This window comes from Falco naumanni, chromosome 13, assembly GCF_017639655.2.
Source record: "Falco naumanni isolate bFalNau1 chromosome 13, bFalNau1.pat, whole genome shotgun sequence".
Taxonomy (NCBI): Eukaryota; Metazoa; Chordata; class Aves; order Falconiformes; family Falconidae; genus Falco; species Falco naumanni.
The window spans coordinates 19185802-19206662 of NC_054066.1; the positions used below are offsets into that span (position 1 = coordinate 19185802).

The following is a 20861-nucleotide window of genomic DNA, read 5'->3' on the forward strand; positions in this document are numbered from 1 at the left end:
AAACACAGCAGTGCTAATAATTAAGCAACATTAATACTAACCACATAAATTGAGCGACATTAATACTGACCACTTAAACTTGAGCTCTGTTATACCCTTGCTGGGCAGTGGAAGTGGATTAATAGATGGGATCGGAAAGTTAAGGCTCCCCTATTGAAAGGATAAATTAATATTAAAGATTGGTGGTTTGTTAATAAATACACTGATAATCAAGTTACATGAACCTTACCTCTTACAAAGTTGACTTATCTCTCTTCGCTGATGGGACAGCTGAATCCTGCGTGCTGTCTTGTAATTACAATCACTCAGGAATTGTGAGTGATGCTTTTGGTACTGGCACTCCTAAATAAATAAATACCAGATCCTGACTGGTGTTTGTTGCCCTGAACAAGCTTCCTGCAGCTGGCTAGTTGCCTGTGCATTGGCTCTGTGCTATACCCTCTAAAATCCTACAGAATCATAAACTCATCCCTTACTTTTCCTTTATAAATCATGACTGTGAACTGGTTTGAACTCACTTCAGCTAAAAAAAAATACAAGCAAACTGTTGACTTTGTGAGATTTGGTCTCAGAGAAGGCAGCTTCTTGGTAGAGCTGATTAGATCAGACCTGTTCTTAATTACTGTTAGAAGTCACCATAGTGTAATTCAGCTCAACAAATGAAACCAATTTCTAACAGCGTGATTTCAGTCTATCTCAAAGGGCTAGGGGATAAGGATGAAATGAAATTTACCCATGTGTGTTGGAAAAAGGTTAAAGAGCTGACATTTCTTGGGTACAATTTTTATCTAAAAATCTAATCTAACAAGATGACTTGCTGATTCAGATCATAGTACCCATATCTCCCACCGTTTGAATAACACACAAAAAGCTGTCTTAGCCATATTGTCTTGAGTGAAGTGGCAAAGCTGTTCTTCAGACCCCACGTTTGCCAGCTCTTGTCCTCCAATCACTATGTGATATGGCTTATCTGCTCTGTTTACATCCAGAAGTAACCCAAATATTCCTTATGCAGTCCTACTCTCAAAAGGATGCCCTTGCTTTGTTCTTCAGTGTGGTACTGCATATGCAGCCCCAGATCTCTCTTTCTTTCCCTCTTCCACTGAATATTTGAGTTCAGGATGATTTTTGCAGGTATGTTAGCTGCGTTTTTCACATGTTGATACTCAGCTGTCTCCAAATGTCCATAAATCTGTTCTTTCATGACAATTAAGTTTGTTGTTCCTTTCAATTTAATTCAGCTGCAAACATTGTTATTAATGTAGCATTTCACAATCGTAAATATAATGGAGATACTTAAGATAAAAAAGAAGTGGGCAGATAATGACATTTACAGCATAAGGGTTTTATAGGGAGGAATTTCCTCATCTTGGGTTACCCACAATTCCTAGTACAAGGCTGCCCTGACAGCATGGACTCGAATGCAGAGCTCACATCTGACGGTACGTGGCCCCTTAACAAGGCATTAAAGGAAGTGTATGTAACTCCAATTCAATTAACATACTATATCTCTTTTTTTTTTATAACCAGAAATTTCATTCTAGTGCTGAAGAAAATCTGATTTACTGTTCACAATGCATTTTTCTCACCTGAAGACATCTGGCAAATGAATAAATTAAACTTTGAAAAGATCCAGCAGCAAGACTTTTAATCAAAGGCAAATTAATAATGTTAAGTACATTTTGGCTCATACTCCAGGATTACAAGTTGCTTGGATGAGCATCTTTTTCTAGTCTCCCAAGTTATGTCTCAGCAGGCACTTGGTCAGGGCACTGTCTGAAATGTTCAAATGGAAAACATAAGATTGAGACAATAAATGTTCAAACTGAAGATAAATATTGAGCTATTTTAATTCAGAGTAAATGGCATAAAACTTCAGCACAGCTGTAGTGTTTCTGATGAAAGTTCAGCTAGTCTCATGCTCCATTTCGACAGCACATGATAGCAGATGCCTTAGGAAAGTTTGTAAGAACAGGGCAAACCAGAAACACTGTACTGGTATTAAACAACCCAGAAGTAATTTCCCTGCAGACAATTTATCCAGTTGGTTTTTGATCAGAGATAAAAGTTTAGTAGAAGTCCTGTAAGGAGGCATAGCTCACCAACAAGGCACATGCAGTGCAATCCCCTGTGGTCCTTTTGAGCAATCTCCTTTTTTGTTGCATTTGACACCTGCTAGTGCTTCCATTGGAGACACAGTGAACATTTTCTTGTCACCTCCTGTCTGTTCAGGGTTTTCTAGACCTCCTCAAAAGTACCAAAATAGTTGCCACAAATGTGCTATGCTGGTGCAATGGACAATATTTTTTCAAAATTTAATAAACATCAGGTTTCCCACTACACACCATTGATTCACTGTTTCATACAGTGGAGCTTCAGCAGGGACAGTTTAGCCCAAGCCTTTGACACAAACCAGTTTCCCAAAGAGCTTGTTTGAACAGAAGGGGAAAAACATCAGCTCTTGCTTTTGACCTTTAGATGGCAAAATCTACCAAATTTTTTCACAAGGGTCTCTTTTGTATCTAGTTTCTGCTTTTTCCTTTTGACAGGATAAACAGTGTCCCCGGAGTCTGGCACATAGCCAGCCATATGGTTGTGGCACTAACATTGCTACTGAGGAGAGCCCTACCATGAGAAAGAAAGAAAAGCATAAGAAAAAAAAATAGCAGAGGATCCTGGTATCAGACAACTTGGTAATATTTTCCTGAACTGTAACCTTAGCAGAGCTGAGCACCATATAATGTTAGGCAGCTCTCTCCTCTCATATCTATCACCATTAAATATTTCAGGCTGTCTGGATTCACACACTTCTGCTGTCCTGCAAATACGAAACAAAGCAGCCACATCTGCAGTTCTGTGACATGAACTCACTTTTCTCCGAAGGAATCACAGTGCTTTAAAAAGTAATACACCCAGTTAGTTGTGTATCTTTCCCTGGAATAAACACTTGCAACCTGGTTTCAAACCCTTTGAAACCATGTTATTAAGGATGACAGTTCTACCACAAGAACTGAGCCTAAGAGACCTGAGGCTGTGGTTGACACTGTTTATATAAAAAAAAAAAAAAAAAAAAAAAAGATGGTGTGGAGGATTACTCATTCCATGTAAAAGAAATGTTACATCACTCCAGTCATGAGCACCAGGGTGTACACCCTTTAATCTGGCGGCTCTTTGATGGCGTAATGCAGACATGTGCCTAGGGGCTGTAACCAGTTGGCATCTCAGTGATGACAAGGTGATGGTCCAGAGAGAAAGGAGCACTTGGAGGGACAGGAGAGGAACAGGAAGGGCTGTAGGCAGGGGACTAGGGAAGTCAGCTGAGCCAACCAGAGGTGACTCTCTTGTCCTCTTTCAGCAGCACCTGGCCTGGGATCACTTCAGCTCTTTCCCCCTAACCTGCAAATTTCTCCAGTGCCAGAGGTCAGCCAGTGCAGGAGCTGCAGGTCTGTAATGCTGGACAAGTATTGGGAAAATCATCTCTGGGAGAGGAAACAGAGTCATTCTCCATCCTAGAAGTACTTCCAAGCTTCCCAAGGAAGCAGAGGAAGAGCAAAGTTAGTTTTATCAGATTTCCTGAGTTCCTCTTTGCCTTCCACCATCAGCTCTCTTCAAATCTTTATAGGAATACATGGGTGAGAATTGGTGCTGTAAGTTGCCAAACCTACAACACTAGCCCAGAAAACAGGGTCTGGCTGCTTGACCCATGTGAACTAATCCATACAAGAAGCTACACATACCACATTGGCTCCACTGCTCAGGAGTAGCAAAACTGTTGTGCAAGATTGTCTGGAAGCTCAGTCTCCCGAAGAAAGAGCCAGGGATCTCATGCCTTTCAGCCAGGTTTTCAGTAGACTCTTCAAAATCAAATGTGCTGCTTTGTACTGCTTGGTAGGTGTCTGGTGGACAGGGTCCCTGAGTGGGTGAGATGAGTAGTAGATTACCAGTTCTTTCCACATTGTGCCACTTGTGCGTCCTGCCTAGTCACAGCAATGCTATCTATCAACAGTACTGAGTACAGCTGCAGTCTCCACAGACATCATGTTCCAGCCCTTGAGCACAACCGGTTTTACACACATCATACAATTAAGCTTCTTCAGTGAGTGGCAAGGTGACAAGAGGAGTGGGCAAAGGCACCATCTCTAGCAGGATTAGTAGAGAAGAGCAGGTGTGGGAGGGTAGGGTGGAGGGCAAGCACAGATAAAGCTGGAAAGGAGGCTGAGCAGAAGTGTGTAGGCCCTGGAACAGGATTTGATATGCTGTGTGGAGTAACAGGCTGGATTATTTATGACAGTTATTGCTTTTGTGAAACCCCTTACTGTCCTGATCTCTCCCTTCCAGCCCAGCAAGCTTGCAGGTACCAGGTTGTGCTGGAGCAGGCCGCTGCTAGAGCTACAAGGCATGCCAAGATCTGGCCCAGCTCAGCCTGATTTTCAGTAGTTCTCATTTCTTTTTAGTAACATTCCCACCCGTTTAAAATTCAGGAAGTTCAGATATACTGCAGTGATTTAATTACAAATAGTTTATATTCCAACATAGAAGCACTTCTGGTCCTCATACAAATTCAACCCTAAGTTTACGGCTGTGTTTACAGACAGCTCCACTCAACTTCAACATTTGAATCCTTTCCAAAAGTGATTTGCATTCATGAATACAGCACTTTGCTTTAACAAAGCTACAGCTGAACTTGGCTGTCACCTCCAGCTGTATGCTTAAATTGTCTCGATCTTAAGTTGAATCAGTGCCAGTGAGCAGCTATGTTAAGTAATAGATATTTCAGAATTCCTGCATCATGTCATCATTTATGTCTTTTCTTACACTAAGTTACCTCCAGTGCACTCTCCATAGTTAGTGTTCTTTTCATGATCTGGAGCCTCAAAAAACAAATAAATGAGATCTTCCAAGCTCCTTCCTGAAAACTCATTGATCATTGTTTTCAACTCAGCACTGATTCCTCTACTAATACTTGTGCAAAAAAAGAGTAAAAAGAGACAGAGGCTTGATATGAGAAAGGATGTAAGTGATGGAAAGCCAAAAGGGAAGGTGAATCCTGAAATGGATTATATATATATATATATATATATATATATATGGGTAAAGGTAGGTGGGAGCAGGAACTGAAACTGGGGAAGGAGGATTGGAAAGAGATTGAATGGAGAGCAGGAAGTATGGTATGGGTTGTAAAAAAAGAAAAGGGCCCAGAGAAAATGGGGGACATCTGAGTGTTCAGATAGCCCTTAGAGATGCCTTCCAAAGTCTGTACATTACCCTGCTGCAAAGTTAGCAGTGAAATCCACTGGCAAAATGAATGTCTTATCCCACATTTATGCCTCATCCAAGAAGGATTGATAATGGGTGTGATCATAGAAACCTCATTTAAAAAAACCAACAAAAACAACAAAACACAAAAATCAACTAAGAAACAAAGCGCTTGGCAATATATTATAACAATGATCAGGCTGCCAAGTCACACAATCACATTGTTAGTAAATACCAAATTTAGGTTTCTTTCTTCAACTGTAGATTGACTGTATTCTACGAGGGAGACACTTAACATCAAATTCAGATACTAATGTACCTGCATTCTAATGTGTTTCCTGGGGTTTGGGTGTTGGTTTTTTTTTATTATTTGCAGCCTGTCAAAAAAATGGCTAAGTTGAGGACAGTAAAACAAAAATAGGGCTTTAAAAGTGCATTTTCCAGAGTCAAGTTACTGGAGGTCATCACACCACTCACAGAAATGACACCTGCTTGGCTTTTACTGAAATCTTCTGTTGCATTTTACTGAGGTTTGGTCAGGAGTGAGCATCATGATGATTCTGCTTGGCTAGGACAAGGAGACACTGCATGTTGGCTTCACCTGGGAACCATAGCATCTTGCTTAGGGTGCTCTTCAAAATGAGAAAATTGTTAAGATACGTGCAAGAATATCTGGGAATTTCACAAGTACCAGACCACAGTACTGGTAGTCTGAATCTTTGTTTGCATCAGCTTTCTGAATAGCCCTATGTTATATATAGCAATATGCTAATATCAATATCCTGGCTAGTAGAAGAAAGTTTATACATTTGAGAGGAAATTCGCTGAGGTAAAGGTGGCTGTCTCCTGCTGATCTGTGATGTGCTGTAGCCTAGCGTGGAATGGCACAAACGCTGTATGGGTGGGGCTGCAGTGTACCCCCAAAAATGGGCTCTGTGTTGATCTTTGTCACTCCCTCAGGGAGCCGGAAGGTGAATGCCCGCAGCAGGTTGGCAAAGAAAATAAAGAGCTCGGTCCTCGCTAGATGCTCCCCCAAACACACACGGTGCCCTGCAGAAGGAAGAGGGGAAGTACAGTAGGAATATTGCAGTTTCATTTTCACTTTGTTCATTCTTGTTATAAGCAGAAGGGGTTTTTTTGTTCAAGGACAGGATTGTGAAAGCCACAGAACTAAAACTTTGTGAATTCTTTCTCAGGAAGATCCCATCCAATTTCATAGGTTAGGACACACCAAATGAAAATCTCAATGAAAATTCCTGAGGTACCACCATCATTTCTTTCGTGACCTTGCTTGACATGGCAGAAAATTGTTTTCCTTTTACAGGAGATGTTGAGCTTCAGGGTCATACAAAAAATAATCTGCCAACTCTTTGCACATGGTATTTTAGCAAGTTAAAGTCTGTAGCTCAAAATTACTTCGCATTTGCAATTGAACAAAGGCTTGGTCACTTTACAGGCAAAGCAAGAAGCCTAGTGTTAATTTCCAAGGGTTCTACACTGGAACCAATAGCATGAGCAGAACAGGTGAATAATACATTCACATTTCCAGATTAGCATACAAATAAAAGGAAAGGAAAATCCATTTGCATTAAGACATCACTCCTGGATGAACATCCAGCTGACTAGTCTGCTATATCAACAGAGAAACTAAACCAAAACAGAACTGCAAAGTGATTGCTGACTGTACTCTGTTATCTTATTTCTTTCTTTTGCAACTGGATTTTCAGTTCTTAAGTTTCTTTTCTTGAGAACTTAATCCTTTGTGTACCAGGATGTATTCTGCTTTTCTTTCAGCTTGTTCCTTCAAGAGGGATTGCAAATAACTCCAGTACACACAAAACACATTGCTTCTCAGGGGGAAAAAAAGTACATATAAAGAACACTACAGACAAATCTTGTGGCTGATTGCAGCATGCAACAAGCCTAAGAGTTTCAGAAGTTTAAGTGGGATTCCCACTACAGTGTCCTAAGAACAGTTTGGAGTCTGACAGCACAGAAGCATCTCAGCTGGCAGAAACAAGCCAGTACTGTTCTTTAAAAGCAGCAAACAGCAGAGACAGAAGACGTTGTCTGAAGAAATATATCATAGTCTCACACTTCTGTATTCTTCATCTAATCTGTTGGATCAGTTCAACCTGCCAGTGCATTTACCTGCTGAGAATGGTAAGAAGGCTTCTCGAGGTATAAAGTTTCCTTCTTTATCCAGAAAATGGCCAGGGTTGAACTGTCGAGGTGTCTCCCATTGCTCAGGGTCATACAGAACAGATGCTATGTTTGGCATAATGATGGTCCCCTGCAAGGAAGAAACTGTTGATTTAGTTCCAACTACTAGTCTGTCACCCATCAGTTTCTGCCTGGTGGATAAAGCTGCTGCTAATTGCCATTTCTCTGTAATGAGCAGATGTGGTGGGGTTAGAAGACCATTATCCTTAAAAAAATAGAGTTTGTGATCATCTTCTGAGTATTGACAGCATTAGTGATGTTGGTACAACTGCATTGTGACCACTTTTACTAGTAATCTTAACAATACTTCCAGTAGGATTCTTTTGTCGATATTCAGATCCCAGTGTTGGAAACCTTGCAGACTCAAGGGAGAAAGAAATGCATCCAGAAATCACTGCAGTACCTCGTTGACAACAACCCCTGAGCCCTTTCAGCAGTAGTACTTCTGCCTTTTCCTTTACTGGTTGTTCCCAGCAGACTAGTTTGTGTGCCTTAGCTAGCTGGCTGTCAGAAGCAGATAGAACAGCATGAAACCTTCACCACAAAATTAATTAGGTGGGGCCAGTCCCCAACCCAGTAATGGTGCTGGCCTCTCCCATCTCTCTTGCAATAAAAGCTACCAATTCCTGTTTCTTGTTAGTGTTTTACAGTGAGAACTGGCACCCAGCGTAGCTTATGTCACTCTGAAAAATACCTTACTGGCTGTGAACATGTGTCTTAGGCAGTGTTTGGGAGCAACTCCCTCTCTGTCAGCTGTAGCTGACTGTCTCTCAGCTGTTAAAGATTCAGGCAGATCCCTTAGCTCACGGAGCTGTGGACCTGTGAGCCATACTCTCACAAGCCTTCCTCCATCCCAGAAGTGCTGACAATGCCAAGTTGGGCAGGGATGTCTTAACCAGTGCTTTCACAAGCCAGTTTCTCCTCTTAGTCCATCCCCAGCCAAGCAGAGATGGTCTCTGTGGTTGTGCTGTTGGTCAGCAGGGCAGGAGCTCGAGGCTTTCATGGCAGGGGTCTTATCAGCTGTCTGAACACCAACATGCTGAATGAGAGACTTATTTCATTGCTGGAGCCACAAATTGTAACCCTTCCCCAAACACCATGTTGCTGGGTTATATGGATAATAGTTTATAGATGGAAAACAAGTTACAAAACTGGAATAAAAACTAAATGCCTTCTGCTGAATAAAGAACAGAGGCTGAAAACGTGTCTGTACCTTTTTGACGGGGAATCCTAGCAATGTTGTGTCCCTCACACACATTCTGGGCATGCCAACAAAGACAATGTTGCTGAAGCGTTGGATCTCATGGACCACAGCATTTGTATAGGGAAGTTTTCTCCGATCCTCATAGCAAATTAACCGGGAAGGACCTAAAACAGCATCCAGCTCCTTTTGCACTTTCTCTGTGGAGAAATAGTCACCATTTCAGATGAGAAAAATGCATAAAATATTTTAACTGCTCTCTTTTCTTAGAGCAACAGGAAAATGTGTTATTTCAACATGGTACATTAGGCCTATAACCTGTAATTTAATATGATTTAATGTCAAAGTTTAATATATGAAAATAAAAACGAGCAGGAAAAAAGCCCCAACAGTGTGGTCCAGAATCATAAGCAAGGACTATATTGTAGTTATTCCAGCTCTGACATTTATCTTACAGAATGCTTGGAGGGCACAGGGCAGGTCACTTAGCTCCAGGTTTTGAAGGTGTTTAGGGATTGCTTAGTTTATCTCAAAAATCTAAATCTCATTTGCAAAATGGATATAATGCCTTGGATATTAACTCCCAGTGCAAGGGAAGAGATGAGCAGAATTGGTCCAAGTATGGCAACATACTGTGTGAACAAACAACACCTGAATCATCCTAAAACCTTGGATGCAAACATGCACTCAATAATACATCCTTTTCAATCTCCTGCTGAGGCTGTGGGAATAGAGGTATTTCTCCTGCTTTCAGTCCTCAAGCACAACAGATGGAAAGGCCGCCAGCCCCAGGAGAACCCAAGTCCTCCTTAAACCCTGGCCATATTCTTTCTCTTCCTGACATAGATGCAGATGAGGAAACTCAGTCTGTTTCTACAGAGGCATTCATGGAATCGGTGTTACTTAGATAAGCAACCTCTTTTGCAGTATTAACTCAGACAGGGACAATTTGTGTGTACTGCCAGCAGTTTTTGCCTGAAGACACCACATCTACATATAAGATGGCCAGAACCCTCCCCTGAAACTTCTTTTTCTATTTCTGCAGTCTTTCCATCCCTTGCAGATGTTCCACATTCATATTTTGTTTTCTCCTAAGGTTTATGTGCTGCTTGTTGTGAACAAATTGCAACAAACTACTGGTTATTTAAAGACTAGATGCTAACACCATCAGACAGTTATGTGGAGAATATGCTCTACTGAAACCCTGAGGCCACCCCTGAGCAACCCATATTCCATGGATGCCCACTGCCTAGCCTTGTGCATGAAGCACTGAGCAAACACAGAAAGGAGTCATTGCATTCTTCAAGGAAGCATATGGATTTGCACCATGCAAATTATCTTGCACCTCTCTACCTGTTTCCTGACAAGAAAGATACAGGAAGAGGCAGCCATCTCTACTAGAACCATGGGCCTTCCTTAGGGCAACCTGCAGCCCTTTATAAGCTGCCAAGATCTGTCCAGCTGGTTTGTCCAGTAAGGGATCCAGTAGGTTGTTAGCAATATTGGTGTGCTCAGCAAGGAGTGTTGTGTCAGGAGGGGAAGAGATCATAGACTGTGCAGCAAACACAGCAAAGCTGCCTTAACACTCCCATATCGGAATGATGTCTGGTGCAGACAGGAGTCATATTAGAGCTCTGATTACTGTTCCTGCTGCCATCAGTGAGCCTGCACAGTCTCCACACAGAGCACCTCACTGACTTGTCACTGCAAAGAGCTAACTTTTGTCTCACTGCAAGTGCTTTCAGCCACCTGGTTTTGTCAGGTCATGGGATGGGCCTCTGATTTTTTTCCTCTGCTGCCATTCTTTTTGTTTTCCGAGGGTGAGCGCCAGACTCAACTAGTGGCTTTTGTGCCTGCAACTCATTATATTCAGCCATCACTAACATTTGTAGTACCCATAGCATTTCAAAGCAAGAATCCCTCTCACCTTGGATGTCTGGATTCACTACCATATAGAGCAGTCCCCAGTACAATGTAGTGCTTGAGGTCTCCGATCCACCGAGGAAAAGATCATTTATAACATATACCAAATTGTCTTCATCATACTTGGGCTTGGCCCCATCTTTAGACTGTAGATGATGATAGAAAGTTGAAATTAAAGCATAAAAGTTAGGCCATCCTGTATGCCTCTTGCGTGAGAGTCCTTATTTCCACAGCTTGCATGTGCAAAAAGAGTTCAAAATCACAGTTTTTGATGAGTACTAAGAGATTAATAGTTTCCCAAATGGATGTGGCAAGTCTGCATTGCTCTTTTTCATAAAGTGGAATTTTCTTTCATTAAAAAGCAGGCAATTTTATGCCTGTTGACTTAACCATGAAAATTTTAAAGCACACTACGAGTTTTGAAGTTAGCCTAGAGTGTACTTCTAGAGAAGTGTCTAAAGAAGCCCCACAATGTGTCACTCATTTGGCCTTGGTCTTGCCAGTAAGCTATCAAATGGTGCTAGCAAACACCAAAGGAAAAGCTATCTGAATAAAAGAATCTCAACAGAACATCTTGAGACTAATATCTTAAAATCATAACATCATTTAGGCTGGAAAAGACCTTTGAGATCATCAAGTTCAACTGTTAATACAGGACTACCAAGTCCACCACTTAACCGTGCCTCTAAGTGCACATCTACACATTTTTTGAACACTTCCAAGGATGGTGATTCCACCACCTCCCTGGGCAGCCTATTCCAATGCTTGACCACCCTTTCAGTGAAGAAATTTTTCCTAATATCCAATGTAAACCTCTCCTGGTGCAACTTGAGGCCATTTCCTCTTGTCCTATCGCTTGCTACTTGGGAGAAAAGACCAACAACCACCTCACTACAACTTCCTTTCAGGTAGTTGTAGAGAACGATAAGGTCTCCCCTGAGCCTCCTTTTCCCCAGGCTAAACCACCCCAGTTCCTCAGCTGCTCCTCATACACTTGTGCTCTAGACCTTCACCAGCTCCGTTGCCCTTTGGACACGCTGCAGCACCTCAGTGTCCTTGTCGTGAGGGGCCCAAAACTGAACACAGGGTTCAAGGTGCAGCCCCACCAGTGCCCGGTACAGGGGGACGGTCACTGCCCTGGTCCTGCTGGCCACACTGTTTCTGATACAAGCCGGGACGCTGTTGGCCTCCTTGGCCACCTGGGCACACTGCTGGCTCACGTTCAGCCAGCTGTTGACCAGCACCCCCAGGTCCTTTCCCACCAGGCAGCTTCCCAGCCGCTCTGCCCCCAGCCCGCAGCGCTGCGTGGGGTTGGTGTGACCCAAGCGCAGGACCTGACACTTCTCCTTGCTTCATACTTCATACAATTAAGTTAATTCTTCTCTCAGTTCAGGATAGACGTGAACTGGTAGGAGAGAGGTACCCAAATATTTTCTTCTAATAAGGGAGTAAAATATAAAAACAATTAGAGTAAATACATCATGCAAAAACATTTTAAACAGATTGCAATAACTTGTACCCCTGACACGAAAGAAAGCTGCATCTTTGCCTCTAAAGTGCTTATTTCAGTAAATCTTGTCATATTCATTCAGATATAATGTACAAGAGGATGTAGCATTTCTTTCCAGAGCCCATGAGCCAACACTGAGAACATGGCAGCCTCGTTGGCTGAAAGCTTATCACCAGAGGTAGAAGCTACATAAACTTCATCTACCCTAGGCAAGAGATGCTTCTTTTAACTCCTGGAAGTATTCCAAAAGAAGCCTATGGAATGTAAGAAACTATGATAGAAGGGATCAGACTGGCTGATTTAATGCTCTGTTTGGCCTTATACTCCACAAATGTGTGATCAGGCAGAACAAACACTCACTTTCTCCATCTCAGCCAGGTAAAAGTCAATGAAATCCTGTGGTTCATCCGGTATCCCTCTCTCCACATGTCTTCTGATCTCCTTCCTTGCAAAAGAACTCAGGACATCATAGCAAGATAATGCTTTCTTATGAGGACCAGGGAGACGACACACCAGCCAGGGGAAGATTTCATACAGCTGTGGGAGTGACACACAAGAGGTCATGTGAATTATCTGTCAGTAGCAAAGCTGCTTTTAGAAACATCAAAAGGCTGAGTTGTCCTGTCCGGAAATATTGATAGTGGAATAAACAAATTTGCATTGCTTTGAGCAGATTTTTGCTATCATGTGGGAAAACTTTACTAGTAATTGTAACACACTTTTGGGGGTCAAGAGGACTGACAGTCCTCTGCTCATGCCAGTAAGTTTGTGTACTGCAGATTGCTAGAAGACTTTACTCCTAGCTCCCATACATGTAAGGACATCCTTTCTGGATACTGTGTGGCTACTAAGATTAACAAGTCTGCAGCCTCAAGTAACTGGTGGAATTTGCAGAGCTCACGGAAGTGTAGACTGGGTACCACTAAAAGCTAATTTAATTTTCCCCATCAGAGTCCTCATGACTGCTACAGGACCAATATAATTACATCTTCAGTCTGCTGAGTGTATTTATATACACATTTTGTTCAGCGCAAAATATTGTCGTCTCACTTGGGTAGTTCTCTCTTTGAAGCATCTGCCATTCTACCCTGCCAAGCAAACAGCATTTCTATCTCCTCTCTTTGTTCTTTCAGACCTAACAAACAAAGCCTCTCTAATTTTAAGTGACAGTTTGGAAGTCGTCCCATTAACGCTTCTTTACATTTGTTTCACTCCGGACTCAAAACATAAGGTGTTCAACACCCTAGAAGAGGTCCCACAGATTATTATGCACCAGAACCTACTTTAACACTTCTCTGGCTCTAAAGCAAAAATAGTGCTCAAAACAGAGACTCTGAGATTGCGTTTGCCTTTTTTGTCCTGTTATCTGCTAGTTTATACCAGTCCCTTTCTTCTTAAGCTTTGCACTGAAATGTTCTAAGCTCATAGCAGATATTAATCTCATTAATTCATAATATGTTACATAATTTAATTTTGTACTATTACAACTTGTTCCATTCTTATAACTCCAATCCACAGTGCTTACAAACTCTTGCAGCAGGGTATCCTGAATGTCCTCTGTACTGTTAAGGTCTCCTGTCTTTGATCATCCACAGATTTCCTCTAATTTTCTAGGTTTTGCTATGGGAAAGTTGTATAGTACTATTCTCATATGATAGATTTGTCGAAAAGGTTTACAATCACATCAGCATTTTAGTTTGCCTTTTCCTATAAAACTCAAATGTCAATGGAATTTGCCATCCACAGTCCCCATTACACCCAGCTTGTTCTTCTTTAAGGGTCTAAACACAAAGTCTAATTCATGGGGGAAACTTCAAGTGCACTTCAAGATACTTCAAGTGCAAAGTTGGCCTTTATGGTATGTTGTGGGAGGTACCTACCAAAAAGTCTGACAGAACTTGAATTGTGAGACTGTCAGAGAATGTATGTGTTGTTTTTGTAATATGTGAATTGCAAGCTATAATGAAATTAATGGAAAGATTCATAATGAATATATTATTATTTGTGAGGGAGGAAACAAAAAGAAAATTGTCAGCATACAATTTACAGAGTAGTAAAAAGCAGAACAGTGAATTCAATGATAGTCATTTTTGGAGGAGAGAAGTAAATAGCGGTGGGAGAAGTAGCACTGCAGAGTTCAAATTTATTACAAACTCCAGTCTCAAGTTAAGTTTAAAAGTTTCTGTTGATGGTCTCAGAAATGTTCAAAGACTTAAAACCAGGAGTCAACAGAGAGATGTCCCCTAAACTTGCAGGGAAAATGAAGTTCTTAAAAACAGCCTCAAAACCAAGGGGGCTGTAGTAAGTTCCCCAAGGACACTTCTTAGCTCCCAGCTTACATTTGGCAGTTGCTCTGTTTTTAGTGAAAGACCATTTTTATGACTGCATTTTTTTTCCTACCTATGTCAGAAAAAAAATAGTATATTATTATTTACTCACCTGATGAACAAAGCTGCCTGCAAATCTGAATAAAGTCTCTGTGGCACTGATCAGTTCATGGAAGGTTTTGTCCTCATCAGAGAAGTGATATCCAAAAACCAGAGCACAAATTACATTTGAAATAGAATGGAAAAGAGGGAAAGAAGGATCCACAGGTCTTCCTGCAAACACAGTAACTGGTATTCACTCTCAATGTTTTCTTCAGGTGTTCCTTATACAGATAGGACAAGATGTTATTAGAGATTACATAAAATGTTCTCTTTATCCAGCTGAGGCATGAATGGGGATGGGAATGTGGCATTAATATATACTTATGAAAATTAAACATAGTTTTAGAGCAAAGGACAGTGTTAAGCTGTTTCCTTATAGCTCTAAAACAATCTCATAGCCCTTCCTGTGAAATCAGGTTGTACAACTTAGATCCATTAGAGAATATCATATAAAATCTGCTGTCCTCAGTTGTGGAAAGAAAACAAGTCTCAGTGGAAGAAAACAAGTCAGAATATGAGAAGGAAGAGGTGTCACTGGAAATGAACTAAGAGAAGACAGTGACAGACATGTTACAAAATGTAAAAACTACTTAGGAGGAAAGATTGAAGGAATTTGGGAAGGTTTAGGGAGCAAAGTAGGTGGATAGGAACCGCAAAGTATACATAATAAAACTATTACAGTCTCAGCTGTGAACAGCAGATCACCATATCTCTGATGATTTTTTAGAAGTTATGAGACAGATATCCATAAAAAGTTATTTGGATAGAAATGATCCTGGCTTGGACTCCAGGATGAATCTGATAAGCCACTGAAGTTCCCTCCCACCTCCTGCTTTGATTCTCTTGCCAATAGTTACTTAGACAGACACTAAAATATCCGGTTTATGTCTTGGCACCTTATGTTATTAAAATTTAGGGAAATGACTAAACTCTGCTATACTCTTTAGCTACCTATCATAGGCAGTCTGAGAATGGCTTGGCTGTGCAGTTCAGTGACATTGTATTATTGTACAATCATATCATAGACAGATGATAAGCCCATGGAGGTGGAACTTCATTAGGTTTATGAACAGCTTTTTAAGAAAAAAAATCCCACGTGATACTATGCTCTGTCTACTCTTTGGGCTTTGGTAAATTTAGATACACCACTCTGGACCCACCCTGACCCTAGAAAGGGGTAGGTGAGTTTGCATACTGAAGATACAAATCCAGGACTGAAAAGCATCTGATTTCTGAGTAGATAGATACCTTTTAGGTTCACAAAAACGTCCACCAGGTGAGATGCCTCCTCTTGCACTCGATACTCCAGGCCTTTTTTCCCCATTCCCAGACAGCGTAAAGTCATTATACCAAAGCGTCTCTGCTGCTTCCAGGAGCGACCACTTGCCAGTATAATACCTGAGGGTATTCTCTGGCATATTAATATTTGCCATAGACATTAACAATTCATTTAAAGTTATATTATGTACATGGAGTAAATCAGGGAATACACTGTGATACAAGTATCTTTTTAGGTGAAGTTATCAGTAACCAGAAATCATAGCCAAACATACCCAAACTATAACTAGACCATGTGATCCTAATATTGATTGTAGCTAATCTTTGAAAAGAGCAATCTAAGGATTTGCTGACTGTTCCATTTCTTGATATCTTAAAAAAACCCCAAAACCTTAAGATGCCTTTTTAGAAGATCTGCTTTAGCCATACTCAAGTGATTGTGCTCAAGGCAGGAATAACTAGTTGACTTTCCACAGAGTGGTGTCCAGGGTTGGGGGATGTTTATGGAGACGTAGATCAAACAATGTGATGCATGTAGGCTGAGGTGATGAAGGTGAAGGATAAGTGACATTTAGGCCCTGTTTCTCCTCTGGAAGGGAGACCACTCCACTGATTCTTAAATTGCAGTAGTGGTTACCTGAAGAGCCCTGAGCTACTGCTGTGATGATGCTTTACCTAGCTTTAAACAACCTCTGTTGGCTTTGGTGTAGCAAATGCAGGGGAGGAAAAAAGAAAGACTGCAAACTGCTGAAATACCCTAAGGAGAAGTTTCATGTGTCAGAGGCATTCTCACAATCAAAGGGTATTCACCAAATGTTTAAGCGTGACTGCAAACACAGCGATAAGACTTCTGAAGGAGGGTGTTACAGGTCTCTTGCTCATGATGGAAGGTGTTTGGCAACCATAATATATACAGTTATCAAACATATAAACAAGCTTTGCATTCATGTAATATACAGCAAAATCATGTGCAACAAATTGGATTATTCTTTGTGGAGGGCAAGACTGCCAAGTTCTGAGCTGGGTTCACATACACTTTGAACACAGCAAAAAGGTCACCTAGAAGCAATCTCATTTGGAGTGCTTCCCAGACTTGCAAAAGCTCCGTACAAAAGGCATCACGGCAAATAATGTTATTCTCAGGAGCTAATGGAGGATTTGGACAGTATCTAATGGAAGAACATTCTGAACAGGAGGGTAGAGGGTCTAAAAGGCAGAGTAGTTTGCCAAGTCAACATTCCTGTGCATAACAATCTTACCTTTTCCTTTGGCCATTGCTCTGAAAAAAGGTGATACCATCCGCCCAGAAACATCTTCAGGGTGTGTAGTCATGCCATCCTTCACTGCTTGATATCCATTCAGTATGATCACTGGGGCCCACCCAAACCACAAAGTATATATGTTGCCATGAGTTTTTGCCAGCTGTAAGTGGAATAGATGCCAGAAAAGAACAGATGAAACTCCATACATCTCAGACAGACACTGTACCTGCTATTCACCAGCCCAATGGGCAGTTTTGTGCTGAGAACATCATCCCCATGAATATAATTATAGCTAGAAGCAGAATGAGACTGCTGTTTTTCTGAGAACAAGGTTTTCAGCAATCAATTTTATTTACCTGGGGAGGGAAGTTATTTTATTTTCAAAGCACAGGCTGCAGCAGCACTGCAGCAAAAGAAAGAAAACTTCATATTTTACATAGCATCACATCCAACCCCACCTCATTAATTCAATGGCCACACTAGCACCTCTCTGCGCATCTATGCTTCCAGCTAGCCCTTCCTTTGCAAAAAGAAACCAGCTGATTAAACCTGCTCCATCTGCCCTGCCAGGAGAGGAGGTGGAGCCAGAAACTACTCAACAGCCACCAAGTGCCTGTGGGCTGCAGCTGAGTCCAAGGTTTCCACACAGTACTGATGAGAGCACTGACCATTGGAGACAGCAGAAGTATCCAAGCAGGGACAGGTATATGACAGAGAAAATGCAATCATTTGTGGAAAAAGCTTTGTCTGAGAACGGGACTATGATACAAAGAGATGGTAGACAATGTCTAAGGTGCCACCAGAATTACATCCAATTAATGATATTAGTCACTCCTCCTCATAATTATTTAGATACTGGCTTTCCTCTCCCTGTTACAGCATTGCTGCATGTCTGAGGCTGCACTGCACTCAATGATCTGTGCGTACTGTCTCAAGCATAGATCTGAATTAGGGGTCATCTGCAAACTGTTAGAAGAATTACTGCCAGTGTGCAGGGAGGGACTGAAATGGCCTGGGGAGGAGCAGGTGTCTCTAAAAACAGGTGGCAAATAGCTTTGAGGAGGTGTTGGAAGATGGGGATTGTATGTGCTTTCCATATTATAAGCATACATATACATGCACCCACTTTGTGATTGAATTAGACAATGTCAGTGTGTCAGAATTCTTAAAAGTAACACATACGGACTTATCAGCAATGGAGAAGCATCTTTCTAATTATTTGTATTCTCCAACTTTAATACCAAGCCAGAAACCCTGTCCCCAAGTTTATTTGATTCTTAAGGACATTAGGTTTCTTGTGAAGATGACATATTCCACATAAGAAGGTGACCTGAATCAAGTTGATCTTTGTATGTCCATACCTTGTCTGTAACTTTCTAAGACTTAAAAACATCACTTTGCTATTAACATAACAGTTTTGTTTAAGCTGTGGCTAAAATTAATCAATTAAGAGCATCTTAAAAGAAATACCTCCATCAGAAGATCCCGATGAAACTGGAACTTCAGGTGCACCAAGTTTCCAAGTAATGGGAGAGGAGCTGGTCCAGGAGGGAATTGCTTGCGTGCCTTTTGCAGTTTGAAAAACTCAACAATTAACAAAAAAATTATCAGGACTACAAAAGCTTGAGTTATTGTCAGCATTTCAGAGATGATTTATCAGCTTGTCTCTATCAAAAAGAAGGTAGTGGAACTTGGAAAAGGTGACCTTCCTTCTTGTTCCACCAGTTCTTTCTGAAGACTGTAAAGTCTGTGTTCCTTTCCCTCCCTCTGTCCCTCCCTCCTTAGCCCTGCCTGCCCTTTTCCTGCACCCCATACATTTCCCATGCCAAGATACATCGAGCTGATCCCTGACCAAAAGCACACCTCACTGGTTACAGCAAGCCGCAGTATGAAAATGTGGAATCACTTGTACTTGAGGTATTTGTCTCAAAGATTGTGTTAGGGCACTGCTGGTGTGTATCGGGAGATCTGGATTGGAATGACACCAGGTGACCTTGTTGACCATGGATATGAGATGAGTGAAACTTAAACTCAGTTTCATCTGCCTTGGGAACTTTGAAAACATATGTAGTTCATCTCAGAATGACCGAATTCAGGTTATGAATGTTACGTGTCAGTTTTAATAAGTTCAATTTTCCAGGTGCTTTAGTTAAAAATTATTTAACGTATCTTTAAATGTGGTTGTAAATTCAGATTTGCCTGCTAGTATGCACAGTTCACACAGGCAAAAACAACAGTAGTTGCAGACTAAGCATGCAATTAGAAGACAAAATTGTTACATGTAGCTTCTGAAAAGTGGCCTTGAGTGTTCAGTCAACTTTTTTTTTCCAGTATATGTGAAAAATAACAGTTTCATCAAGTGAGGATTAATAAGGCACGGAGATAATGCTTAAAAGCTCACACTACCATTAAATAATTAGAAAATCAGAATATTAAAATTTGTTATATCTAAAAATAAATTAAATATAAAATTCCAATTGTAATTATTTTATATTATTTTAGTATGTAACCTAATTGAAGGTTTCATTTGCCTTGGTTTATTTTCTACTCTTTTTTTTAATCCATTTCAGAATCCAGGCTATTATTACCAGTTATCAGTAAGTTTACAGGACACATTGAAAATCTGTCCTCTGATAATGAAGGCATTAACACCTACTTTGAAACACAAACAAAGAGCTGTGTGTTTGTTACCAGAGGATCCTGTCTTGCGTTGCAAGGAGAAAGTGTCTTCACTAAAAATGAACTGCAAGTCTGAACAAGAAATTGCCCTGCTTTCCAACACGCACATGAATGCGATATTTTGCAAACCTGGCAACATTAAGAAAGTAATGTGACTCAGTGATATCAATCCACCTCCTTCATTTGGCCACACTTTGCAGGTATTGTAGGTACCTACATGCCTGTATTATACAGCGAAGTCAGCATGGAAAAGTAGGGGTTTATGACTCTATCTGTGCAAAACTGGAAAGACATTATGGGCAGGACATGTGGGAAGCAAGCTGAGGTAGGGTCAGTGGCTTTGCTAAAATCGGTGCAAGTCAGGTACAACTGCCCAGTATGAGGCTGACATCACCAAAATGTAAAGTCAGAAAAAATGTTTCTTCAAATCAGAAGTTAAAAATTTTGAAAAAATGGAAGAAAATTAGTTTTGTGCAAACAGCTGAAGTCAGAAGAAATGCCAAATGACACAAAGTTCATGAATAGACTAAACACAATCATATTCATCTCTTATCTGGTCAATATTCCATTGCTTATTTTTAGACATTTCATACTTGGTGTAGTATTTTGACATGAGTAAATGAATTCACCTCTTTCAGAACGCAGGTCAGAGTTAACTGGAATCAAATCACCAGTGTCAGAAGCAAGATGAAGCCAAATGAGCCAGGCAGCAGTTTATCCTACTGGGTGTTGCCATCACCTTTCCTTTTTCAGTGTTTTCAGAATTTTTCAAATGTCTGAAGCCCAGATGCATGAATAGTTACTTAAACCAGTGCCTGATGTCACTGGATTAGCTGTACTGGAAACAAAACCAAGCTGAGGGATCCTGCGTGGCATGGATCTGTTCCTGTCTGATGCCTTCTGGACACACTATCAGCAATATTTGCTGGGTTTATATTTTTGGCAGAAAACTCAGCTTTCCTAAAATGTAGTAAACCAAGTAAAGAGCAGTCCAAAGAAGTGGACTGGGAGGGCAAGAAAAGCAAGCTTTAATGAAAGCTATCAGGAAGTCAAAGTTTCAATAAGATTTTTAGTGAACCTAAAAGCACACTGAATTAAGT

The 20861-nt window shown here is 41.0% G+C and overlaps 2 protein-coding genes across 4 annotated transcripts in view; one reads left to right on the plus strand and one right to left on the minus strand.

Annotated features, from left to right (window-relative positions):
* The window catches only part of LOC121096500 (cytochrome P450 2J2-like), a 112255-nt gene that overhangs the window by 16567 nt on the left and 74827 nt on the right, over positions 1-20861 (plus strand). The gene's annotated exons all lie outside the window — the stretch shown is intronic.
* Positions 2801-18751, minus strand: LOC121096501 (cytochrome P450 2J6-like). The gene is made up of 9 exons (XM_040612469.1): positions 18553-18751; positions 17080-17242; positions 15791-15940; positions 14553-14713; positions 12474-12650; positions 10608-10749; positions 8693-8880; positions 7408-7549; positions 2801-6306 (listed from the first exon to the last, which is right to left on the minus strand). Exons 1-9 carry the CDS (start codon positions 18721-18723, stop codon positions 6128-6130), a joined length of 1473 nt encoding a protein of 490 aa, XP_040468403.1. The 5' UTR covers positions 18724-18751; the 3' UTR covers positions 2801-6127.

Excerpts from the sequence above, each read along its gene's own strand:
- LOC121096501 (XM_040612469.1), bottom strand. The coding sequence starts at position 18,723 with ATGCTGACAATAACTCAAGCTTTTGTAGTCCTGATAATTTTTTTGTTA. Across the intron at positions 15,941-17,079 it reads AGCAATGGCCAAAGGAAAAG|GTATTATACTGGCAAGTGGT; the intron begins GTAAGATTGTTA and ends GAATACCCTCAG. Across the intron at positions 12,651-14,552 it reads CAGGCAGCTTTGTTCATCAG|CTGTATGAAATCTTCCCCTG; the intron begins GTGAGTAAATAA and ends TCACTCCCACAG.